This window comes from Cryptotermes secundus, unplaced genomic scaffold, assembly GCF_002891405.2.
Source record: "Cryptotermes secundus unplaced genomic scaffold, Csec_1.0 scaffold813, whole genome shotgun sequence".
Taxonomy (NCBI): domain Eukaryota; kingdom Metazoa; phylum Arthropoda; class Insecta; order Blattodea; family Kalotermitidae; genus Cryptotermes; species Cryptotermes secundus.
In genome coordinates, this window is record NW_019735471.1 from 1382625 (window position 1) to 1410446 (window position 27822).

Sequence of the window (27822 nt, forward strand, 5' to 3'; positions counted from 1 at the left end):
CGAAACGTTGTGTTATTTAGCGTTCTTTAGAATACGGAACGATGGACAAAGTCCAAAACCCAGAAATCCCAAGTTTATCCCCAATCTTCTATAATCCTTTCAGTATATGAATTATTGTAGCTTGACCTTCTACTGTTTAATTACGACTGTGATCGTGTGATTTGAAAATGTAAGTAGAGATATTTAGGAACAGAGACTAGGAAGTGTGAGCAGCTTCATAATGTTTGCTCTTCACTAAACATAATGCGGTGGTCGTTACCAAGGCGAACATGAAGTAGGCAGGGAAATGAAAAATGTGAACAAAATTATACATATTTGGAAAATCTGGAAGAAGACACCACTTAGGAGACCTAGGAATAGATGGGAGTATAATGTCAGTCTTAAATAAATAAGACTTGGGCTGTCTTCGGTTGGGTTTGGATGTGGTGCAGAGGTAATATGCGAAGATGGTATTGAACTTTCAGGTTCCATAAAAGATGGAAAATTTCTATACTCTGGACGTAGGATATTAGGCCTATTTATTTCCTCAAATTAAAGGTTCTAAGGAATGAGAAGTGGTGTTCTAGGAAGTACTGGTGGCTCGAGCATCGCTGTATTATGACCTTCACGTCTTTCCTACTTCTTTTGTTATTCTGAAGACCTCTACTTCCGGTCCCCGCCAGATGACCAAACAATCTGACTAAAATTGTAACGCTTCTTCCGTATATTATGGACGCGAATGGTTCCAGTCTCTACTGAGACTACCTTGATTAAGGATATGCGTGGTTTTCCCCTGCCATTTCAGAAAAATGTTACAATAGTACTCAAATTAGGTCACTGTTACTTCCTTCCGTACTTGCCAATTAAACGTTCATTAACCATCGTCGTTAAATAAACAACAAAAATACTGTATTACTTCGAATATAAGATACCCTCGAACTTAAGACGAATTCAAAATCTAAAAGTGGGTTTCAGGGGAGGAAAAAAATGAGACAGTAGCAAATTCCTCGAATTTAAGACGCGCCTCGATTTTTCAAGGACAAAAAATGCTATAATTTGTGTCTTATATACTCAGTAATACGGCATATCAGAACGTTTATGCTGACTGATATTACTCTGTGTTTGTTGCAGACTGCCTGATTAAAAGTCGATAAAATGTACTCTGTTCAAAAGTCTTAAAAATATCCATAACTCATTTCTCTAACCCCTAACTCTCCCTGTTCATCGGATATTGTATCTGTTGACACTGCGTGTGCTGAGCAATTGACACAGATTCGTCAAATACATAGGAGAGATATACGAATTTGTGGTTAATCTCAATTCTGATACAGTTATTGTTTCCTCACCTGGGGGGTTGAAGGGGAGCGGCTGTCCGGGGGGACCCTGGTGGGGGTGGTGTCCCGCGAAGAATTCGTGGTGGAATCCCGTCGGGGCGCCATATCCGAATTCGAATTTTCCATCAGCCGTGGTGAAATACGGAAACCCCGGAGGGGCCTCGTCCAACCCCCCGGGACTCAGGTTCATGGGGAATCCCCGCATCTTGCGCGAGCTACCGAAGAAGGGTCCTCTCCCCATTGAAGTCAGTTGTTTCAGTCGCCTCTCCTTACTCCGTTTGTTCTGGAACCACACCTGAAGCAGAAACCATAACAGCTTCAGCTCGAGTTCAGCAGAATTTCAGGCCTGCGCTAAACTACGTCGACAACATTTTCGAACCTGCGTCATCATTAAAAAAGTCTCTTTCCCACATACACTGAAAAATAAAAATCATCATACCGGAGGTCTCATTGAACACACGGAACTTTTATTCACTAAGGGCGGCCGCACACCAACTGCGTCAAGACAAGCATCAAGACATGAGACAAAAGATGCAGTCTTGCTTCATTCGTGATTCGTCAGCATCATGACTCAGACCGGTGTGCGGCGGTTTTCATAATCTCATTCGTTTCAAATGTGCTCCTTTCTTTGCGTCATGTCGCAGATATCGTGTCTTGACTGTTACAAGTCTTGACGCATGCCGGTGTGCGGCCTACCTAAGGCTGCCTAACCAAGGTATGACGTTCTTTCTAAGATATTTTAGACGAAGTTTTTTCTGAGCATTTGACATTTTCATAGGTTCCAATTTACAGCAAATTCCACTAAAAATAAATTAAAGTTACGTATGACAAATATTTACAATATACCAACAGTTTTAGCATACTTTTGCTCTTTTTTATTCTTCTATCACCACTGTCGCAATATATGAGCTTAGCAGCCAAATGTTTAGCGCAATATTAGTGCTCAAACATTGTAAAGTATTCATTGTGCATTATACCTGGTGTTGATAACATTGGTTCCTCAGTATAAATTAAAAACAATTAAATAATTTTGTACATTNAAGGTATGACGTTCTTTCTAAGATATTTTAGACGAAATTTTTTCTGAGCATTTGACATTTTCATAGATTCCAATTTACAACAAATTCCACTAAAAATAAATTAAAGTTATATATGACGAATATTTACAATAATCCAATAGTTTTAGCATACTTTTGCTCTTTTTTATTCTTCTGTCATCACTGTCGCAATATATGAGCTTAGCAGCGAAATGTTTAGCGCAATATTAGTGCTCAAACACTGTAAAGTGTTCATTGTGCATTGTACCTGGTGTTGATAACTTTGGTTCCTCAGTATAAATTAAAAGTAATTAAATAATTCCGTACATTTTTACTGGGACTACAATAAATGATCTCTTATCATATGTCATTTTAAAGTAATATACTCATAACTGTCAGCATAAACACTGGACACTTTAAACACTAACATGAGACATAATAATCAATACACCAATGTAATGCCTGGTAACTTCTGAAAAAAATGACGGATTTTCATTAAAGCAGGAATCATGTGATCAGGGAATACAGCACGCATGCGATAGAATACGAATAAATAGAAGGTTTAGGTGGGAAGACCAGAAGGCAAGAGACAACTGTGAAGAACTAGAAGTAAGTGGGAGGATAATATTAAAATTGATCTTAGAGAAAAAAGGTGGGGTGTTATTAACTGGATTCACCTGTATTAGATTAGAGACCAGTAGTGCACTTTTGTGAAAAATGTAATGAACCTTCGGTTTCTATAAAGCGTTGCAAAATTCTTGAGTAGTTGAGCGACTGCTGAGCTCTCAAATACTGTTCGGCTCCATGGAGTTAGTATGGTAGAGAGTTAGTATGAATATCATGTCACAAGGTGTCATTCTGCCTCCGTACTTTCTGATATTCTGCCATAAGTTAATATGAGCATGGCGTTTTGCAAACTTGCGAGCTGGCAGCGACGGATGCTCATAGTTCTGTTTGGTTTAATGGAAGGAATTATGGAACAGTGGAGTTAAGTATACGAACTTTTGTACCGAGATCATAGATTTTACAGATTTAGTACCGAATACTTAATTTTAGACCGCCTCTGTGGTCTATTGGTCAGAGTTCCAGGCTACAGATCCAGAAGTCCCGGGTTCCATTCCCGGCGCTACCAGATTTTCTGAGTAGTGGGTCTGGAACGGGGTTCACTCAGCCTCATGAGGATAATTGAGGAGCTATTTGAAGGAAATAGCGGCTCCGGTCTAGAAAACCGAGATTAACAGCTGTGAGAATCGGTTGCGCTGACTACGCGACACCCTCTATCCGCTAAATTTGGCACTAACTTTGCCGAAAAGCCGCCGTTGCTCAGTCGGTATAGTTTGCTTGCAGACTAAAAGTCATGGAGTTTTTATACTTAAGGTACTGTGATTTTGTAGGCCTGTTAGAGGAAATCATCGACAAAATATACGGATTACGGTGTCATTACAGGAGCATAAAATAAAAAAGAAAATTATATTCAAGAATACATAAGTTTGTATGCCAGTTTATTCAAGGAAGAGAGCGGTTTTGTGTGACATAATACCTGGTAGTTTTGAGACAATGCGAAGTTTCGGAGGAAAATATCGTCTCCATTTTCAGAATCGAAAAATAAAGCAAAACAATACATCAGCAGAAGGAGACAGCAACCAGACTACACGGCGTTACAACCCAGAAAACCATACTCTTCATAATCATCGCCATGAGAACCTCAAATCCAACGTTATTCAGGATAATCCGTGCCAGGATGTAGTACAAGGATCTACCGAATACCAGAATTGTCACGGATTAATATGAACGGGTATGACCTTGCGAGATCACAAGGTACGCTTTTTTAGGTGGGTTGTAGGCACTGAGGCGAAGAGGTGTGGGTTACAATACGGCGCACGTCCAGAAACCGGGTAGACAGTTTGTGGGTTGGAAACTTTGTTCTGTTAGCAGCAATGTGTCAGCAAGAGAACATGACAGACAGACATACGGTTAGGTCCAGTGTGCTCTACATTCTGTAGGCGTGGTTGGAAAGTTCCTGGGGAAGGGGGATACGCTGAAACTAACATGATGACGGGGGTATGAGGTCAGTACTAGGGGCCAAGCGAAGTAGAATTTTGGCCCCCTGCTGTGAACGATGCCTCTCACTCTCCTTGCCGCTAGAAAAAAAAGGGGGGGAGTAGTGTGGGAGGTACACATCAGTGGAAGGCTTTTGAAGTTAAGCGAGAACAAACGATAAACTTCAGAAAAATGCTGATGCTAATACAAACGACCGAACGGCTTCACTGACAGACAGAAAATAAGGTTTGGGGAAGGGGGAACCATAACCTCAAAGAGGACGCCTGTACCGTCACGTACAAAACTTTTTCAACCCCAAAAACAATATTTATTTTGTTAAATATGCCTTGAAATTTGTCTAAGGAAACTAATATCGTACCTAGCAGACTAGTCTAACGCTAGATTCTAAAGGGTTCTGACGATGGTGTATAACACTCAGAATTGCTGGGGTTTTCGGACTTTGTCCATCATCCGGTATTCTAGAAACTAGAAAAAACAACGTTTCGGAAACTGGATCTGTTTCCTAAATGTTGCGCTTTCTAGTTTCTAGAATACCGGACGATGAACAAAGTAAAAAATACAGTAATTCTGAGTATAAAGGCTTTTATTGAGAGAGACCCGGTTTCAATTTCAAACAGAAATAAACTATGTAAGACTTGAGTTTTCCTTGGCGGTGACTATGAAGAATGCCGTCTTCTGGAATGTGCCGTCGTTTAGACATTGTATAAACCGACGTTTCGGAGGAACATATCGCCTCCATCTTCATGGTAGAAGAAAAACGAAAGAAAAATCCTCGAGGGAGGAACCAACGTGAGTAGGTAGCTGCAGCGTTCCACAGAAACGTCTGTTTATACAACGACTACAGGGCTCCACATCCCAGATGACATCAGACATCGCTGTTAATTAATCAACATACTGAAGAAAAGTTAAAGGACTCTCGAAACGTAATCTAATCCTATAGAAATAAAGTAGAGACCATAACGTACTCCTGCATTATAGACTGTTCTGGAGTTCCGTGTTTAAATCTAGGACCGGAAGCCTCTATAACTCTTTTAACGATTTTATTTCTATCTATATATCTATGGCTCTAGAGCCCTTTGTTGGACCTTAGCCGCTTTTTTAGTTTCTTCATCTTCTATACAGAGGATAGGACTCCTTGAACGGGGGATCAGCCCGTCGCAAGGCCGCTACCTGCACACAGAATAAACACGCGCACACATCCCTGCCTCAAGTGGGATTTGAACCCATGATCCCAATGTTCGAGCGGGCGAACGCAGTTCATGTCTTAGACCGCGTGGTCACCGTGATCAGGGACCTCACTGCTTAAAACAGTTGATAAGAGTATCGTCAGAATATACTTACTTATTTAATTAGTTCCTCTTATACCCTACGGTGTCGAGTTTTTTTATTTTTATTATTTTACAGACGGTAAGACTCCTTGGACGAGAGATCAGCCCGTCGCAAGGCCTTTACCTAAACAGAGGACAACACAAATACAGAATAAACACATACGCATACCAAACATCCATGACTTGTGTGAAATTCGAACCCACGATCCTAGTTTCCGAGCGAGCGAAGACAGTACATGCCTTAGACCGCTTTGCTACCGCGACCGGCAGTGTATAAGAACAAATAAAAGAATTCAGCCCGTACCTCACAGGAAACAGATCCGAACCCACGATCCCAGCGCCAAACGAGCGAAGACAGTACATGCCTTAGACCGCTCGGCTACCGTGACCGGCAGTGTATAAGAATAATATATAAGAATTCAGTTCGTACCTCACAGGAAACAGATCCGAACCCACGATCCCGGCTTCCGAGCGAGCGAAGACAGTACATGCCTTAGACCGCTCAGCTACCGTGACCGGCACAAAATATACAGACTATATAAAAATATGAAAGCTGTTTGGAGAGAGGGTCTCTCAAGAATCGAACTGTGAGCCACAAAGACTGAGGTTACCACTACGCGATTATTTCACCCAATTCCAATATTTCTACCTGGCCTCTGCTACTTTTGGGTTTGGTCCCAGACAGACATTGGGGTCTCAGCCAATTAACACGATCCTGGGCCATTTACATTCTGATTACCGACGCGCTGCTTCAGCGAGTGTGGTCTTCCCTGCTCCCATCACATCATGGGCTAATTTGTTCAAAGCGTCACAAAGAATGGCCGTGTCGTGCTGACAGCGAACTGAATTAGACACAGCATTGCTTTTCCTTTTCTTTCTCCTTCTTACTCTTCGTATTTCTTCCTTCTGCCTCCCATTTTTATATTTCCCACTCACACGGTAATGCTCCTGAATATTATTTGGGAGGTGTGAGACCATCGTCCATGTAAATTCACGGAAATAATTAAGCCACAATCGCTTTCTTTATCATTTTCCAATCCATCGTTCACTTATGTTCCTAATATTCGGTTCCGTAAGTCTGCAGTCACAGATTGTGCAGGTGTATTGAACTATAAATAAAATGAATATAAATTTTGCAGCGTGTACAGCCGTTGCTATGAAAAGACCACGAAATAAGGCTATTATACCGCGACAGTTTCTATGCAACAGCTCGGTAATTACGTTCCCACGACAACGAATACGCATGCAACAATAGAAGAACAGTGTTTTCTGTGTGGTCCGTGCCGAGAATTGATAAGCAACACAGCTGGAACAGAGAGTTCAGTTGACAGTTGAGTTCTGCAAGGGAGGCTGAGAAGAGATGGCGCTGTAATTAAGTTCATAGTTCAGTTGTGGGGTGTTAACCAGCGGGGTACGACGTGACCACGGAAGCTGAAGAATCACCACTGTTAAGATCCGTTACCAGGAAAGGACTAGTGAAAACAAACTTAGAAGACTTCAGCCATAGAGCAGTAAGTCATGTAGCTTCGGGTTGTGTGCATAAGTGGTCAATAAATCTATTCGCCAATCCAAACCCTTTCTATAGTCACATACATGTAATGACAATATGAACAATTATATAATCAAAGGTCTGATGAAGTGTTTCTGGTAGCTATCTGTCGACGTTTCGGAGGAAGCTACTGCTGCGTCGTCTTGGTCAAAGAATAAGCCGGGAAATAAACAAGTAAGAAAAATCAGCAAGAATTCCGCTTCTGGGACATAACGCCGTGTAATCTGATGAAAGTCAACAGACGTTTCGAATGAATATGTCTCCTCTGTCTTTAGGGTAAAAAAATATGCTAAACAAACACCACGATGAAGCAACGGACTACACAGCGTTACACTCGACATAACCATAACCACCCCTGCGATAACCTAAAATCCTATAAGAATTCTGTTCTATTCTTACTGGCATCTTGCTTTTATCGACACTGAGGATGGGGGTAGTATGTTTCTCCGAAACATCGGCAGGCTTTACTAGATTACATGGCGTCCTAAACCAGAGTATAGGAAGCCTTGTGTTCATAGTCACCGCACTAAAAGCCTCAAGTCCAAATGAAGAGATTTTCCTCAATTTAATGAATTTACTAAAATTCCGCAAGTTCACTGCCTCTGTAAGTGCAGCTAAGAACTCCTCTGGCATAAAGCAAACATTCTGGGGAGCTCACCAGACGGTCTCGTAATGGCATCTTTATTCTGTGTACCAGCATTACTCAGGTCGAATTAATAACAACGAAGAAACAATTATGTTTGCTTAAGTGACACCTCCTGTTCCAGAATAATATTATATTTGTTGCTGTTTAGCATAATAATTATTTTGATTTAGCATAATCTCAGAATGAGTCGGGATAGCTCAGTCGATATAGCGACAGGATGCATGTGAACGACCGGTGTTCGATTCCCAGCAGAAGCAAGAGATTTTTCTTTACTCCACAGCATCCAGACTGGCTCTGGGGCCCACTCGGCTTCCTATGCAACGGGTACCGGGGATTCTTTCCCAGGTTTAAAGCAGACGCGGCGTGAAGCTGACCACTCACCTCCAACTAGTGCCGAGGTCAAGACTGGTGGAGCTATAACTCCACTCACACTAAGTGTTTAATTAATTAAGGAATTTTGACAACTCCACTTTTTCCTCTTAACGGAAACTATTTATAAAAGTCGTAGGCTGTAAGGTGCTGAAGACTTAGGACCATTTTCAGAAACATTATTTCGTGGGTAGTTTATTGTTTCATAACCTAAACAGCGTCGTTTGCTAATCTACAAATTAACTTTACATCTGCTCAGTTTAAACCTCCTTGTCAACATTCGTAAGCATAGCATCAACATCGTCTCTATGAGCCTTGCAGAAATCTGAGTGACATGAAGTTGCAAGCGTCACGGGATGTGCAGTTTCGTGACGTCACCATATCTCAATCTGTCACCCCACACGCACGAGAACGCCTTCATCTCGCTGTCACCGTGTCCATCTGGACCCAACCAACGCTGACAGACCATTTAGTCTTGCCAGGCCATGCCCATTAATTCCGTAGTCAAGACTTCGGGCTGCTATCTCACCAGAACGTTCCTAGTCTGTTCCTGTTATAGGGAACGAACTAAACATCACAGACTGGAGTGGATTCTTTATATTTATAAAACTGTAATCACGTTTACGCGCGGTCTAAGGCATGAACCGTCTTCGCTCGCTTGAACCCTGAAATCGTGTGTTCGAAACCCACTCGAAATATGGATGTCTGTTTACGTTTATTCTGTGTTTATATTGTTCTGTGTATAGGTAGCGGCATTGTGAAGGGCTGATCCCCCATCCAAGGAGTCCTACCGACTGTGTATAGGATTAAGGATCTGAAAAGAGGCCAAGGTCCAACAAAGGACCGCAGAGCTATAGATAGACAGATAGAGGCCTATACATTTTCCACTGTCAGTATATCTTTCAATATATGCGTGAGTTTTCACGCAATGGATCGTAGGTTGTTTCATGATGTGCTAAATGAGGTTACGCATTTTCAGTGAGAAAAGTGTATTACAATCTTAATAAAACTGAATCGTAAGATTGAACGAGCATGACCCAAGGCTATCACTGTTATTCTATGATCATAATAATTTCATTCATTAAGATATTGATTCTGTATTTTTAGGAAGATCTGCGAAAAACCACTGAGAACCCAATCAAAGGACTTATCTTAAGGATCTGTCGCATTACAACTTAGTTACGTCGCTTGGTGAGTTTTAAATATTATAATCATTTAATATAATATTAATTTAGAATTAATTATATTAAAAAGTAATTATTTTGTTGGAAGAGTGAAAGTGTTCGGGGAAATACATAATCACACGCAAATAATCATTATTTTTGCCATGAAATTCTTGAAAGTATCGCTGCCTCTTGCCGGTCTCGGTAGCCGAGCGGTCTGAGGCATGCACTGTCTTCGCTCGCTCGGAAGCCGGGATCGTGGGTTCGAATCCCACTCAAGGCATGGATATTTGTGTGCGTTTTTCTGTGTTTGTGTACAGGTAGAGGCCTTGCGACGAGCTGATCACTCGCCCAAGGAGTCCTACCGTATGTATAAGATCTAGTAAACCGAAGTGAAACGGAGAGTTTCATGGAGGTAGGCCTAGGCCCAAATGAGGGCTGCAGCACCAATGAAAAAAAAAACCCTGCCTTTTAATGAGAGATGTTGTGTTGCGAATAGCGGCGTAAGGAACGTCGAAGAATTTTGAGTAGGTGCCGATTTAAGGCAGGGAATTTGTATACGCATGCGCCTCCCCTCTCTTAACTTTAAGCAGATCCCACCTATGCTCCTTATTATTGTAGACTCTACCGATCCGAACATCGAATTTTGCACAAGTATGAGCTCAAAAAAAAATTAAAGTGAAGTCTTTAATAATAATATTTAAATTATATTTTTACACTGTAATGAAATTTTCTTACCGAACCATTATTTTTATTCTTCGGTCCCTATGTTTAATAAATTAAGAACTATTGTATGAAAACATGTAGGGTAGTGGAGGTACAGCTCCGCCAATCTTGACTTCTGTACCAGATGGAGGTGGTGGCCGGCTTCACTCCTCGGTCGCTTTACCGCATAGAAAATGCACGGAATTTTTCTTCAACTTGGTTAACTATAAAATAATCAAAGATTATGAAGGATTTGAAGTTCTGAGACTGGTGATTATGAAAAGCACTATATTCTGGAATACATCGCCATATACACCGTTGAAATCAACGGACATTTCGGAGGAACATTTCGTCTCTATCTTAAACGTCGAAGAGTATTCCATGAAAGAAACCAGCGTGAAGCAGAGAAAGAGCAAGGCTTTCAGAAGACAGAGCTGCTAATAATCGTAGATTCTAACTTGGCCTGTTGCGGATGACGGAAATGAAGCTAAGGAGATTTTCTGAAGATTCGGGTGGCTAGACTAATACTGCGAGAAGCCGCTCCGTAGAATGGCGCTGGTTGGCGGAGCCTCAGCCTCACGGAGTATGGAAGCCCGTAGACGTTTCACCCGAGAAAAAGTCATTAGGCAGTTTAATGGAATGTTTCAAATTAAAAAAAAAAAGGAACTGGATGAAATAGTGAGTGTCGCAACATTCCTTGACACGTCAGCATTTCTCTCTTCTGGACCACATGAGTTGTCACTTCTGCGAAAAAGAATGGCTTAAGTGTCTGAAATATATTTCATCTCCCCCTATGCGCGAATTTCGAGCCAGAATAGCTCAGTCAATACAGCTACTAAGCTGGGAGTTGGACTACCGATGATTCTGGGTTCAATTCCAGGTATGATCAGGAGATTTTTCTCCCCTTTACAGCATCCAGACCGGCCCTGGGGCCTGCTCAACCCCTTATATAATAGACACTGGGATAACTTTCCGCAGATTAAGCGACCGCTGTGTAAACTGACACCTCCATCCAGTGTCGATGTGAAGAATGCATGGAGCAATACCGCCACTCCAATAATTTCAGGACAACTTTATAATTACTGTACACAGCTCAGGGGTTCTCGAATATTGTGATTCGACGACTCCTTAAAATAATGTATAAATTTAACCCCCACCCACCGAAATCTCTACCGGTTAAGGAAAAGTGAGTTCTCCACATTAATGCAGGTTCATATCAATATATACGATGGCAGCAGAAAGCCAAATAGTATTAGTCTCTCTCTAGAATTACAGTAAGCCAAAAATATTCCTGTATAGCCGCAAAAAGAATCATGAAATGTTTCGCCGGTTGCAGCCAAATATTCCGTAGGCGTCTATATTAAATGTTACTTTCTTGCCAAATTGTGCCTGGATACAACTATATTTTAAAAAAACATTTAAGCATTTGGCGACCCCTTGGACGTAGAGCATCGCGACCCACATTTTGAGGAGCCGTGCCGAAACCTATACGAAGTTCGAACTGACCAAATCTAGAACCGTGTAGCCCAAAAGAGAGCTAACCGTCTTGTAACGACAATCCCATATGGGTAAGTCCAACGGCAAGTACAGCAAGTGTCATGTAACTTCGAACAAGGCCAAGAGTAACCTTGAATGCGCAGAAGAAAAATTTCAGACAAAGGGGTGGGTTCGAGGGTGTGAGAAGTGACAGGCGGCCAGTTGTTTGTANGTTGTTTGTAAAACTGGCCGCCTGTCACAGACTGAGCTATACCGCCTCCAAACATAGATGGGAAGTGGATCTTGCTGCAATAGGATTTTAATTTGCGATTGGAATTAGCTGGATCAGGATGTGGTCCTATGATGGACATTTCTGAATATGAAGATGAACCGACGTGTTCATAATAAGCGTGGAATTCAGCGAAGTCAGTATAGTGACTGGGTACGGGCTGGACGACCGAGGGGTCGAGTTCGAGTCCTGGTTGGGTCAAGAATTTTTCCTTCTTCATGTCGTCCGTCTCTGAGGCCCACCCAATCTCCTATCCAAAGGTACCGGGGGTTCTTTCCCCGGAGGTAAAGCGACCGGGGCGTGAAGCTGATCACTCACCTCCAACTAGTGCCCAGGTCAAGAAAATGTGGATCTCTATGTCCACTCCCCACACGCCTTCATGGCGTGGCGCTTAATTAGTTAAGTATAGGGGCAACTTTATTTTTTCCTTGGCACTACAGTCCCAGTGGGCCTAGGCCTACCTCCATGAACTTCTCCGTTCACTTCGGTTTTTCTAGATCTTACACATTCGGTAGGACTCCTTGGGCGAGTGATCAGCTCGTCGCAACAGAAAAACGCACACACACAAACTAAACATCCATGCCCTGAGTGGGATTCGAACCCACGATCCCGGCTTCCGAGAGAGCGAAGACAGTACATGCCTTAGACCGCTCAGCTACCGTGACCGGCATAGGGGCAACTTTACCTGTTATTTTCCTTAAACAAGACAGGAAACTACATATAAATTTTCAAAAACTCTGCAACATAAGATTTAAGCGCCTTTCAGCGTTTCACATTACGTGATGAAGACTTGGGTGAATAGATTATAACCTGACTGCCAGCTGGATGCATATGAAATTTTACTCGAGTCGTGTAGTGTCTGATTCCACCAAGCCTGGCGTGTGAGTGAAGACTGGATTCCTGACGCATTCTATGAAAGCATCCTCTACCGCGTCGTTTGTATTACTGGGGCGTCACACAGCCTCTCCAAGACACCTCATCTGCAACTCGCCACACAGTGGAACAACCGGCTATAGACCATCCGTTTCAGTGCCTGTACAGACGTGACCTGACTCGTAGGTCACAGTTTCCCGAACTCCATCGCTTCATTACACTGACCACCATATATATATAGGAGATTTTTCCTTAAACATCTTAAGAACAAAATTTCTTACTCTGTTTCCACGCGAGAAGAAAACAAACACGAAACAGTGTGGCAGAATTGTTACTTCATTCATTTCACATCCATTACTAAAAATAATAAACTTCCCACTTATAATTCTTTATTTTTGCCGTCTTAACACAAAAAAAACACAAAACTAACTCCATGGCTTTAGTCCGCAAACGAACTATACCGATCGAGCGACCGCCGCTTGTCGGCGAAGTTAGTGCCAACTTTAGCGAATAGAGGTTGTTGCGTGGTTAGTGCAACGAATCCCTACGGTCGTTAATCTCGGTTTCCTTGAAATAGCTCCTCAATTATCCTCATGAGGCTGAGTGGATCCCGTTCCAGACCAACTACTTCTCAGAAAAATCTGGTATCGCCGGGAATCGAACCCGGACCTCTGGATCTCTGGGCAGTAACTCTGACCACTAAACCACAGAGGCGGTCCTGTCTTAACACAACAACTATGAAAATCTCATTCACGTTTACGGAGTATAATGAGATTATTGATATTAATGGTATGGTAGTGTGCTAGATGTTTAGGTATCATCATCGGGCAGTACACATTAACAACTGTTCACAAACTATTTAATTGCGTTTCTCATTAATTCATATATTACAATTTAACAATTATTACTAATGTATATGACTTTAAACGTATTTAATGTATTTAGTATTTTGTTCTTATAAATATATTAATATTGGAATAAAATTTCATAAAAAGTGGGTACCTATATGTTCATAAAGAAAATAAAACAATATAAAAATTAATGTTTTTAAGTCATAAAACGCCGGTCACGGTAGCCGAGCGGTCTAAGGCATGTACTGTCTTCGTTCCCTTGGAAACCAGGATCTTGGGTTCGAATCCCACTCAGGGCATGGATGTTTAGTAGAGGCCTTGCGACGAGCCGATCGCCCGCCCAAGGAGTCCTACCGAATATGTAAGATCTAGAAAAACCGAAGTGAACGCAGAAGTCCATAGAGGTAGACCTAGGCCCACTGGGGCTGTAGTGCCAAGGAAAAAAAAACACTACACATGTTGGTGTACATCACTGCAATCGTGACGCAACAGTATGCAGGTATTTATGCGTGTTGTTCTGATCGTGGTCTGTTTTGTTTTATTTCTACTCCCATTTGATTTCCTTATGGAGCAGTCGTAGTGTTCGGAACTAGTCGCTGTGATGTTCCATTCTGTTTGTTTCTATGTTTCCCTGTCTGGTTTTCTTTATTTTATGGGTTTATCCACCAATCGCGTTTCAACATCAGGTTTTATTATATGTCAGGCTGAAACTCATTTATACACTTCTAGACTTACTTACCACACAGAGCCGCGCCATAGCTCGAGCGGTTAGTCGCTGGATTCCCACCGTGGAGGCCCGGGTTTGATCCCGGGTCTGGTCAAGTGGGATTTGTGGACAAAGTGTCGCTGGGGCAGGTTTTCTCCGAGTACTTCGGTTTCCCTTGCCAATCTTTATTCCACCAATTGCTCCACAATCACCCTCACCTATCATCTGGGTCTGGTACAATAGGCCAGAAGTGGCCGCAGTACAAGGGACTTAGTCCCACCCACCTGGCAATAAAAAAATACTTACCACACATATTCCCCCCCAAATTTAGAACGTGACGAAATTTCGAATAACTATTAGGAATTTTACCGCGCTTGTCTCTCAGAATAGCAAATTACTATTATTTACAGCATAAAAATGAATTATTCCACATATATGGTCCTCTTCTACTGAGGAACAAGAGAATACAAGTGCCCCGAAGCCAGTTAACTGATAGATTCTCTTATATGGACGGAAATGTTCAGATTTAAACCTGTCAATTAACTTGTAGAACGGTATCATAGCGTTGTGAGTTGTGCAGACTATCCTGACAAAATTTTCGTTGGTTTCTTCAATCTTCACAGGACTATTCTGGGATAGTACCTTCAGTTACTTCAAGATCACTTCTTTAATTTCATTTCGAATTCTTTACTTCCTGTCTTCCAGTTATTCGACGCTGTTTAATCTGAGTTACTTAAGACATCGTTAAATAAACCACTGATAAATACTGTGGCATATAGTTCCTTTGCTAGGCAACGAACTCGAAACAAAGAGAGGATAATTGTTGCTTAACAATAGCTATGTAAATACCCAACAGTACTGGAGCAGTTGTTAGGCAGCGGCCCCGCGCACAATAATGGAAGACATGTTTTCTATGGAAGTGGGGGCAAGAGATTTTTCTCTTCTCCATAATGTCCAGACAAGCTCTGGGGTCCACCCAGTTTCATATCAAATTGGTGCCGTGGGCTCCATCCCCGGGTGGGAATGCCGGGTGCGGTGAGATCAAATTGACCACTCACCTCCACCCATGGCTGAGAATAAGGATAATGGAGCCATGCCTCTAAATCTCCCATACGCCTGCATGGCGTGGTGCTTAGTTAAATGTAGAAACAACTTAAAATTTGTTTTTAAACATAATTATAATGTCGTAGGGGGGCACGCGGTAGCGTTGTTGGTTGAGACACTATGCTACAAGACGATAGGTCGCGGGATCGAATCCCGATGAGGTCATTGGATTCTTTTCTTCAATTTACCTAATCTTTCCAGTCGCACTATGGCCCTGGGGTCGACTCAGCCTCTAACAGAAATGAGTACCAGAAATATTCTTGTGGGTAAAGGGCGGCCGACGGGTAAGGCTGACAATCTTACCGCCATCTATGAGCCGATTGTCTAGAAAATGTGGGAACCTCAACATCTCACAACCCTATGGACCTCCACGGTCTGTTACAGGGATATATTTACTTCTTTTTACATAGGTAAAGAATTCCAGACGTGACTTGTGCCAGTCTTCTCCTGTTTGCAGCAAGTCTGAATGTTAAATGGAGCGAGCGTCTGCCCACTACCTGTCATCTGCCACATTACTTTTCTGCGGAGTATCAAGAAAGAAATGCCGCTCTGGACTTAATGAAGCTTTATCTTCACCCCCCCCCCCCCNACAGCACAACTTTATTCACAACTTAATGCTCCTCTTTGCATCTCGCCGGACTTTTCTTTGTATTAAATTGTGCCATTTCCTTCAATTTAAAATTCGTGCCAGAGCGGAGAATTGCGACTGTGTGGATGGGGATCAAATATTAAAATAGACCTTAAAGAAATAAAAGCCCGAGGTTGTGCACTGGATTCATCTTAGAATAGTTGCCTGGAAGTAGTTTCATGTGAACTTCTTCATTGAAATTTTGCTTCCATTAGAAAATTTGTTTCAGTAGGTCAGCAACTGCGCTACTCTCGAGAAGGGAACTGTTTCACAGAGCCATTCCTTTAATATTCGTCATTTCAAATATCCTATCAACCGTACAATAGAAAATACTTTTGATGTAAAGAATTATTACTCCTATATCCAACCCCTTTTCTGCCTAGAAGAGGATAGAAATACTTGAACGAATATTCGTTGATTGTTACAAAGTTACAAAGGGAATCACAGAAGAATATCCCAAAGAATGATCTTCTTAATTTGAGACCACACTGAAAGTGACATAAAATGTTGTAGGCCTGTAGATACTTGTATATTCCAAATGCCTTCATTGATGTTTTTATAGCTCACTTTCCTTCATACTCATTTACTAAACTACCCTACGTGTGTCTCATAGGCCGCGCGGTTAGTCGCTGGCTTCCCACCGCGGCGGCCCGGGTTCGATCCCGGGGGCTGCTCAAGTGGGATTTGTGGTGGACAAAGTGAGGCTGGGGCGAGTTTTCTCCGAGTACTTTGGTTTCCCCTGCCAATCTTCATTCCACCAAATTCTCAATCATCAAAATCACCCGGGGCAGGTATAATAGTCAAATCAGTGGCCACCGTGCCGAGTTGACCCAGCTGGACTACACCCCCCCCACTAAGCGAAATGTGTCTCATACCAGAAGTAACCACACGAAATGAATAGATACTTAGCTTTATATTTATATTGCATTCTGTACCGATGTGATACATGGGAAAATGAAAGACTTACAAGGATAAAAATTACAATATAAAGTAGTATTTATTACTTATTTTATTTAATTGTGACCGGATATGATTCGACATTCAAATGTCATGCTTCTTCGTTGTGATTCTCTAAGTATGGGACAACATCTACATCACACGGAGCAAACGGTCAGTTTCAGTTATGCTTATGTTCTCTAGCGTGTACCCGGGACTGCAGTTCTATAAGGAGCAGCTTCTAAGAATATCTATATGAAGGGACTGGAGAAAATTACACGAACGTCTTAATTTATATTATTCTCCTGAGATTCAAAGTGTCTAGTCATGAAGGACGACGGAGAACTGGGGAAACAAGAAAACATTCAAGATTCTAGTCGGGAAATCTCAAAGGCTACCCCAGGGAGACTTAAGTTTACATGGAAGAAAAATTATATCCTGTATGAGCTGTGATTTTATGTAAGCATCTTGTGGAAATATTGTGGCGCATAGACCCGTTGCTAAGCGGTGACACTGTCAACAGCGACTGTTTCTGGGCATCGGCTCGGTAAACACGTTCCTGTTGCTAGGCAGCAGACTCTTGATAACGCAACAGTTCAACAACAAGAATAGGAAAACTGTGTTTTCTATGTGGTCTGTGCACAGATATAACCGAGAAATTAGGAACTTAGTGAGTAGTCAGTTCTTTTACGGGAATCTGTGAAGAAAGGACTTGAGTCCGGATGTAGAGGAATAGCCATTGTTGGAGCCGTTACCAGGAAATGTCTAGTAACAAACTGAGAACACTAGAATGTGTGCTGTAGTGAACTGTAAAATGTGGAAATAGCGATAGTGTTACAGGTATTTTTAGTTGCGACTTGTAAGTGGTAAATAAATCTAATCGCTAATCCAAACTCCGTCTATAGTGGCACACATTACGTGACAATATGAATGTAATGAACTGGCCTAAGATAAAGGTACACTGAATAGCTGTGATAAACTTCATGTTCCCATGAAGGAAAGGATTCTCCACATTTATGAATAAGTCTGCCAACAGGGCTAACGGATAGAATTGTTTTCTTTTCGTTCTACCATGGTGTGAAGGGAACAGAACCAGTTTTCGAAACACTGGAATAACGTACAGTGTGCAAAATGTCAATCAACAGAAGTAATTTCTTTTCGGTATGGTCAGCACGTACCTGTATGACCCTCATGGGCAGACCGGTCTCCTTGGCGAGTTGCTCCCGGATGTGCCTCGTCGGCTTCGGCGTCTGCGAAAACGCCGTCTTGAGGATCTCCAACTGCTTGGCCTTGATGGTGGTACGAGGACCTCGCCTCTTGGAGCCCGAGTTCCCATCGTCTGGAGACTTGTTCTCCGTCTGCGAGTCCCGGGTCTCTGGGTCTCCGTCCAGCGAACCTGCAAGATAATACTCTATAAAAACGACAAACTTTAACAAAGAAAAATTAATCAGACATGCCCTTAACTAATTCTATGTGATACAGGATAAATTAGACAAGCACATCACTGAATTTATGGTTGATCTGATTAACATCTAAAAGTTGATATTAGTGCAAATATTATGTTTATGGACATTATCAATTTTCCTGTCCTTATTCAAAAACACCTTCATGTTTATGTTGTAAAGCACAACGTTTCGGAGAATGGTGTCTGTCTCCGTCTTCAGGTAAAACCTACTCAGTTGGGCCCAATCTATTACTTCTATATCATCTATATAAACAGGACGGTGTTTTCAGATGGACCCAACTGTAAGTAGGTTTTCCCTGAAGACAGAGACAGAATCAAGTCTCCGAAACGTTGCATTTTACAACATAAACTTGACGGTGTTTTTAGATAAAGATAGGATCATGGATAGTGTACAGAAACATAATATTTGTATCCTTATTATATTTTAATCGTACATAATGAATTACACAAATTGATTAATTATGATATTACGGTTACGCCTACATAAATCAAATCACGTACTGTATACGTAATTAACATCATAATCATCATCCAGAGCTGCCAGTGTAATTCATTTTTCCTTTGGCGCTACAGCCCCAATTTGGGCCTTGACCTACCTCCATGAAACACTCCGTTTCCCTTCGGTTTACTAGATCTTAGGGCCCCCATATACACACAGTTTGGCCTTCCGATCGACCTTACAGGCAAAACTTTCACAGTTTGCTCTCTCCCGTTCCTTCTCCATTCACGCGCAGATAAACTGGCAGGCTTCATGCCACAATCACGGTCTTCCAGCCTATAATACTGAATCACACACGTCACGTGCTACGGTCCTGCAGGCAGAACTGACGGACTGACGGGTTTCCCACAGGCCAACAGTCCAAACGATTGGCCGGCCGGCCGCACCACTCACCTCAGTTTTGCCTTTCAGTCTTCAACTGTGCAGGCCGAACGGAAGGCCAAACTGTTTGTGTATGGGGGCCCTTAGACATTCGGTAGGACTCCTTGGGCGGGTGATCACCTCGTCGCAAAGCCTCTACCTGTACATGAGTGTAATCTACTTCTCCAAGGTCAAGGATTAAAATACCGATAGTATAAATATAGACACAAAAATTTCTTTGCAATTTTTAGAAGCCCGTCCTCAATGTGACGGATAGAGAATTTGATGTAATGTGTTAGCTGACGAATACTGTAGTCTGTAATACTACTCACTGAAGTCTGGTAGACAGACTTCAGTGAGGACTTCACATAGCACAAGCATGCTTCGTGTCCTGTGTTACTCACCCTGGTCCTCCGAGTCGTCCTGGCCCGTCTTACTGTCGTTAAGCGATCCGGGACCCCCTACGATGGGCGTCATATCGCCCGGCGCTAACGAATTGTTGTTCGCTTCGGGGGTGGCAGCGGGATGGACACCCCCGGAGTGGTGGTGCTTCAGACCTCCTGTACCTCCGGGCGCCGTTGCCGTCGTGCTGGTACTATTGTCGTCATCATCATCATCATCCGTTCCTGACCCGAGCATAGACTCTGCAAGCACAATGATAATCTGGTTTCATCAGGGGAATATTGTCATATGTACTGTGGGTTGTACCGCCGTATAGTTCCCATCATCAAGGTCGAAGAGTGGTCGAAACCCACAAGAAGCAGGTGGCAAGCTGAACGCTTGCTTCTTGCTGGTTTCTGGTTTGGCCTACTTTTCGTCTTTGAAAGGGAGGCGATATGTTCCTCCGAAAAGCCTGGTTTTTCTCGAACTACACGGCGCTACATCCCAAAGGACAGTACTCTACATAGTCACAACGGCGTGAGCCTCGAACCCGGCGTGACAGTAATATCAGTAAAATGGCAACCGAATGAAGCACTTATGGCAGATAACATAAAAGTCAAAGGGTAATTTAAAAATTAGTCCTATGTGTATTTTAGTACAAACGATGATACAAATAAATACGATCCCTGTAGGGCACACTTCATCTTTCACGGATCTTGCCCATTTATCTCTACCGTTTCACAATGAACTGCGAAACGATTACTTTTTTAGACCTGTATTAGAGTTCATCCCTCTCATTAGACGGGACACACAAGAATCGGAGAAAAAATACAAGCGGACACACGTCAAACCTCGAGTGGGAGTAAATCCCCCGATTCTAGTCCACTACCCCTCGGCCAGTCACTACGGGCCTACTATTTCATGTACGAATAAATGTTCATAATTCAATACGGACGTAAACGTGTTGACGCTGATCATTCTGAGCCCTTATTTATTTGGATGATTATAGATGATCATGAAATTTATTTCTAATTAATTCTCGGTAATTTAAATTTCAGAAGTCTTATGTTTCGATATTACTGGAAATGTATCGTGATCTATAATATCGTATTTCATCGTCTGGGACGTGCAATACGGTGTTAATGTTGAAATTTCTAGATTCTGGCAGAAACAAGAAGTCCGGAGTTATGACATTTACGATCACTCATAAATTTAGCTCGGGTACAGGGAACCGGACGCGCCTAAAAGGACAGGTCAGAGCTTGTTACAATTGCCTGTGAATGAGGGCCAGTATGATTGGGTTGCCTCGTTCAAGCTTCCCACGGAAGATGGGATGAAATGTATATGTCAACACCATCTTTCGAATTCTCGACGTGGGGTGTGCAAGCCATTCCACAAAGAGAGAGACTTTCACAATATTCCGAACTGAACGGACGTGACCCTTGCACGCTCCGAGACATAGCTAGCCGATAGTAACGCTGTAACTTAAAGCTAAGAATACATTAATTTAACAGTGTGGTGAATTAGGAGGTGAATAAACGTCAATTGGCTCAACTATCAGAAAAACGCTTTCTTCGGCATCGCTACCCTGAGACTCATGCAAACCGACCCAGCTAGTTTCCCGTACCTATACCGATCTTCCTTAGTTTGATCTGTGAGGACAACTTCCAGTAGCCATCATACACTGTCCTAAGGTAGAAACAGGTGTAGCAGGGATAGCACCATTCCGACTGCGCCGATACAAGCAAAGGCGGGTTGGAAAAGAGCGGTGTTAGTGTAAAGCTATCCCTGTAACAGGCCGTGCAGACCCATAGGGTTGTGAGACGTCGAGGCTCCCACATTTTCTAGAAAATCGGTTCATAGATGGCGGTGAGGTTATCAGTCTTACTCGCTGGCGTACATTTCAAAGATGGCTTCTGGGCTTTATGGTGTTAACGACTGTGAAGAGTATATTACTTTGTGGGATATGACGCCATATAACCTGGTAAAATTTACCGATCATTTACCCATTTTCCAGACCGAAAGATAAGTTTATTTTCTTTAAGTTTCTGTTGAACTTTCAGTTACAAACACATCACAATTCCATAATAAACTGTCATTTCAGTCTTCAGCTCCCGAATGTTGCTTGATGCATGATACGGAATCTATAGAACACAGCGATGAGATGGAATGGACTTACGGAACGAGTGAATGAAGAAAGGCAGCGAAATATTTGTTGCATATTAAAGGATTTTGGCAATGGTACAGGACACTCAGAATTACTGGAGTTTTTTACTTTGTCCACCGCCCGGTGTTCTAGAAGAGAACAGACAACAATTCGGAACCTGGATGTGTTTCCGTCCTCAGGGCCGACAAGCGGCGGTCGCTCGGTTGGTATAGTTCGCTTGCGGACTGAAACCAAGGGATTTGTTTGTTTTCCTTTAGAAGAGGTAACCTCAAAATTCTTTCTAAAGTAAGTGTCTCCGCCTCACCCGAGAAAGGGAAACAGACCCAGTTTCCGAAGCGTTGTGTGTTCTCTAGTTTCTAGAATACCGGGCGATGAACAGAGTCTAAGAACCTAGTACGAGTGATTCTGATTTGTTGCACTGGCAACCACAGGGACGAAGAAGAAGAGGAGAAGGAGGAGGAGAAGGAGAAGAAGAATAATAAAGATGAGAAGGAGGAGAAGGAGAACAAGGAGAAGAAGGACGAGAAGGAGGAGGAGGAGAAGAAGGAAGAGAGGGAGAAAAAAAGAAAGACGAGAAGAAGGTTGAGGAGGAGAAGAAGAAAGAGGAGAAGGAGGAGGTGAAGTTGGAGAAGAAGAAAGATGAGAAGGAGGAGAAGAATGTTGAGGAGGAGGAGAAGAAGAAAGAGGAGGTGGAGGAGAAGGAGAAGAAGAAGAAGAAGAAGAAAGATGAGAAGGAGGAGAAGAATGTTGAGGAGGAGGAGGAGGAGGAGAAGAAAGAGGAGGTGGAGGAGAAGGAGAAGGAGAAGGAGAAGAAGAAGAAGAAGAAAGAGGAGAACAAGAAAGTTGAGAAGGAGGAGAAGAAGAATGTTGAGGAGGAGGAGAAGTAGGAGAAGAAAGATGACACCTTCATATAGGCCTAAGTCGAAAACATATATAAAGTCTATTTTGAAATTTCTAGATTTTTATAAGAGGGAGAATGGGAGAATGGAGTAGCCTACCCTAGCAGCTCCCCACGACAAACCCACGAAGGGATAATGCGAATAAGAATAAGAAGGAAAATGCATTATAAACAATGCGTTGATGAGTTTCCCACTTTTTGAGCGCTGCTGAGGCGATTATAGAACAAAAACGAGCAGCGGAATACATTCCCTTAGCCTTATCGAATTCAGCGGGGTCGGCTGGAAACAAAACACGGTCCAAATAACGACCTCTCTTCAGTAGGGACGGACTTCTAGGAAATGTGACAAGGCCCCCTGCTAGTCGTGTCTTGTGGCTGCCATGGAAACCCTCTTGTGATTCGCAACAGAGGCAGGGAGTACAGCGGACATATCTGTTTCGTTTCTGATTGAAATCTCTGATAAGGTGCAGGAATACAAATTTTTTCGATATCGAAATTAAAAATAAAAGTCCCAGTTCAGAAAACATAACATCCATCTTCTGAGGCGTCTAGTAAATAACAGTTATGGGGTTAAGAATGCGGTTTAGATAAACAAACATATTGTCAAGTTACTGGGGTTTTGGACTTTTTCCATCGTCCGGAATTTTAGGTAACGGAGAACACGACGTTTCGGAAACTGGATCTGTTTCCTTCTTCAAGTGATAAAGGAAGAGACATACTCAGTTGGTCATCCACCATTGTCAGAACACTTTAGAATCTACGTGTATATTGTCAAGCGTTTGCTTTTCCGTGACCAATAATGTCGGGTTTTGGATTGGCTGATTGGATTTATTTACGCCTTATTTTACAGTCACTCTTAATCACGATCAATTACAGCAGCTTAATGTAAATAACTGCCTAAGATTTGCTCCATTCTGACTGGACTACGAGTGTCTTCTCTTCTAGCCTGCCTTCTAGTGTTCTGGCTTGGTTCCGAGTTTCTCTATGGCTGCCTTCGAATTATGAATGCTTCTATTTGGCACACCGACCAAGATAATTCAGTTATTCGGAGGATCTCGAACTAATGGCTGTGAAGATTACTATCTTTACTGATGCTACTATCTGGATTATCAGACTATACGGCGTCACATTCCAGAAGACGGTGCTTGACAAGATGTAATTCACCATACAAATTTGGACAGAGAGCTATGGCAAATTTTCAGGATTGGATGTTCTCACAGCGGTGGTTATGAAGAGTTCTATCTTCTTGGATATAACGCCGTATAGGTAAGGCAAAACAAAAGAACTCCGCGGCTTTTAGTCCGCAAGCAAACTATACCGATCGAGTGACCGCCGCTTGTCGGCGAAGTTAGTGCCAACTATTGCGGATAGAGAGTGTCGCGTGGTCAGCGCAACGAATTCCCACGGCCATTAATCTCGGTTTTCTAGACCGGAGCCGCTACTTATTATTTCAATCAGCTCCTGAATTATCCTCACGAGGCTGAGTGGAACCCGTTCCAGACCCACTACTTCTCAGAAAATCTGATAGCGCCGGAATCGAACCCGGAACCTCTGGATCTGTAGCCAGGAATTCTGACCACTAGACCATAGAGGCGGTCATAGGTAAGGTAAAATGTAAGGTAAATTTGACCCTGTGCTTAACTAATTAAGCACTATGCCATGAAGGTGTATGGGAGAATGGATATATAGACCCACGTTTTCTTGACCTCGGCACTAGCTGGAGTTGAGTGGTCAGCTTCACACCCGTAAAGTCCGTTGAAAATTAAAGGACAATTCGGAGGAAAATATAGCCTCCATCTTCATGGTCGAAGAAGAAGCCAAGCAAGAAACCAGCGTGAAAGCAAGTGGCAGGCAGAGCGAGGCTACTTTCCGGCCGGTTGCTTGGTTTATACTTCGGCCCTGAAGATGGAGGCGACATGTTCATACGAAACGATATTTGACTTTCAACCGACTACAAGGCGTTATGCCAAATTTCATCGTTTCTTTTAAATGGGTTGAGAGTTTATGTAAAGAGGTGTAGAAACCGGTGATCTAAGTAGACTGTGCAGTGGCGACGTCACACAGAAGACGAGTGCAAGCTATGAAGCCACCCCCCGCCGCGCGCTGCATTGTGTCCATCCAGGCGTGATCCATTCCCTCTGCTGGCGCCAGTTTATCCGGTCTCGAACACGCGTGTCCTATCAATTCTCCTCACCTCGCTGTCCTGTATTTACTGTGCAACTCGGCAACACCGTTCCTCGCCGAACTTGTAGCGAATATCTCTTAGGAGAGGCCAGGGTTCCACTCCGCCCTTTAGTGACTCTGAACTTCTTCAGGCGAAGTTTAGAAAGTAAACACAAACACAAAGAGACACTCATCCCTCGAACATGTTTTGTTTCTGGAGATCAGGGATTCAAACTAAAATGTATCATAAATTAGAGCATCTACATACAACATTTTATGCAACATCCTTCTTTCAAGGTTATATCCATATGTAGACGTAGATGGGAGGATAATATTAAAATTAATCATAGAGAAAATATTCTGCCGCATTCATAAGATACTAAGACGCATTGTGCCATCTGTTGCGGATTTCTCAACTTATCCTTGCATTTGGGTTCACACTTTGATATAATCTTCACAACAGAACTTCCACAATTTGACAAGAACGACAAGATCTGGTTAATGAATTCAGGAGCCTGAGACGTGATCTCCAGCTCAACGATTGTCATTGACTCGGTCATTAATTCCAAAGGTAGCGGTCGTCTGAATAAAGAGCAGAAGCCTCTGGCCTCTGTGTACGAGTATATCGCATATGTGAAGGGCGTTTCAGAGAAGTTTGAACATATATGGAATCGGTACATCAGGGTGCACTGTGCCGTCTGTTGAGGATCTCTTTTTGGCCTAGTTTCAATGCGTGAACTCCTAAGTGTGTGTTCAGTTTTGAAGATCTCCCAGATGTACCATTGGCGAAACAGACTGACTTCTAGCCGTGCGGCTCCGTGACCACAGGCGCACTCTCGAACAGGGTCAATCAAGTAGAACTTTACTCCTATAGTTGGCCTACATTGACATAATTTATTCCCCCATATTTGGTGCTTCTGTTATGCCGCGTTTCGAGCTTTCTCTCTATAACTCTTGTCTATTCCGGGCATATTTTCTACAGAAAATAAATAATGTCAAGAAGTTCTGGGAAGAACCAATTGCCCGCTTTCCTCCGATACGACACGGACCGCATAGAAGACGACGCGTCCAACAACTCTTTTACTGATGTCTGTGTATTCGTTGTTGTAGAAAAGTTTTTACCCAGCCGCTACCTAGTAATGACTCATGCAGAGAGACAGACGGATGGGATGTTGAGATGGGCTTAGGTGCCATGATACACATTCCTAGTTTCATAAAGACTGGTTTACTCATTCGAAAGTTTATGGGGGTGGGCGAATACACAGACACACAGACAGCATGGTGATCGCAGAAGCATACATTAATTATTTTTCTTTTTTCAAAATAATGGAAGTAGGCTAAAAATTAGCAGCAAATTCCTTCATTAAGCCCCAATATTCTACACTGAGGAGCAACAGTGAAAGAGCAGAGACTGTACAAGACATGCTGACAGGATCCTTCAGATATCTATTTAGATGGAATACTCTTAAGTGTGTGTGTGGGGGGGGGGTGCATTATGCTACAAGCCGGGAGGTCGCAGGTTTGATTCCCGATGAGGTCATTTGATTTTTCAATTGACCTAATTCTTTCAGCCGCACTATGATTCTGGGGTCGAATCAGCCCCTAACAGAAATGAGTACCAGAAATCTTCCTGGGGATGAGTAAATACGGCCGGTGCGTAAGGTTGACAACCTTACAGCCAATTGTCTAGAGAAAATATGGGAGCCTCGAGTCCCAAAATTCTATGGGCCTCCACGGTCTGTTACAGAGATAGCTTTACGCTTTTTCTAAATGCGAGAAATACCACAGGAGGACCAACAGAATTGTAATGTTGCTGCATTTGAGGGCCCTACGAAACTGGCAACTAACTTCAGTCACGTAATGTTTCCTTTTTGAACTCCACATCTTCTTCACATTCCCACGGAGTCCTCAATCAAAGAGGAGACAAAGGACTTGAACAAAAAGTAGGTTGGATTTTTAGTTGAGGACTCCGCACTGAATCTTGAAGTTTGTAGAATGGAGCGAGACGTGAGCGGTCGTGGTCTATTTCGTGGGTATTTGTAGGTGAAATGAGATGAATGAGGAATACACAGCGGCCATAGATTGCTGGCTATTCTTATGTGAACACGCGCTATTGGAACCTAGCAATCTCTCAGCAACGCTTGGTGCAGCTTATGTCTCGCCCAGTTCATATTGTGACAGAGCTTCTTGCGATCTAATTTTGTAATTACATTTCTGCGTCCATGAAATGTCGCTTTTAGAATTATGTAATATTTTCTATATTTTTGCTCCATGCATAAATGGTAATTATTCAAGAATATCCCCATGAAATATTTACGTGTACATTAGATTTTTGAAATCATAACACCATTCTGCAAAATGCTGATACTACCGGACACTTTCTGGAAAGAAGAAATGAAAAATAAATTTAAAAGTTAGACCGAAAATGTCTTTGAAGCGCTCATCTTCAACAAAAAGAAACACCGCAACGAAGAATATGTTACGTTACATTAAACGATTGTACCTCATTGTTTTAATATTTAAGCTATTTTCTGAAATAGGGCTTAATTAAGTTATGCCTTTGTACAGAATGTTGAAAAGTTGATCTACCCAATCATTCCCCTGAAAAAATTGGCCCCTTCCGTGTTACCGATGTCATTATGCATTAAATATCACTGCTGCTTCGTATTTTAGAGGTCTTGGGTTCAAATTTTGTCCCGGAGTCTGATAGCTTCTTGTGGTTGTTCTCAGTCCCTCCAGATAAATGCCATGGAAGTGGTATAATTGTTAAGGTAAAGCTATCTCTGTAACAGGCGGTGAAGGCCCAGAGGGTTGTGAGATGTCGAGGCTCCCACATTTTCTCTAGAAAATCGGCT

At 42.6% G+C, this 27822-nt stretch overlaps 2 protein-coding genes across 2 annotated transcripts in view; one reads left to right on the top strand and one right to left on the bottom strand.

Moving 5' to 3' along the window:
- Positions 1-19998, bottom strand: part of LOC111869408 (LIM/homeobox protein Lhx1) — a 29173-nt gene extending 9175 nt beyond the window's left edge. Inside the window, exons 1-3 of the mRNA XM_023860916.2 lie at positions 19763-19998; positions 18213-18430; positions 1326-1608 (exon numbers count right to left, since the gene is read on the bottom strand). Of these exons, the coding sequence (XP_023716684.1) occupies positions 1326-1608; positions 18213-18430; positions 19763-19997 (736 nt within the window). The 5' untranslated portion in view covers position 19998. The remainder of the gene's footprint in view (positions 1-1325; positions 1609-18212; positions 18431-19762) is intronic.
- The window catches only part of LOC111869407 (RING finger and transmembrane domain-containing protein 2), a 198754-nt gene continuing 180365 nt past the window's right edge, over positions 9434-27822 (top strand). The window contains exon 1 of the mRNA XM_023860915.2: positions 9434-9494. The gene's annotated coding sequence lies outside the window, so the exon portion shown is untranslated. The remainder of the gene's footprint in view (positions 9495-27822) is intronic.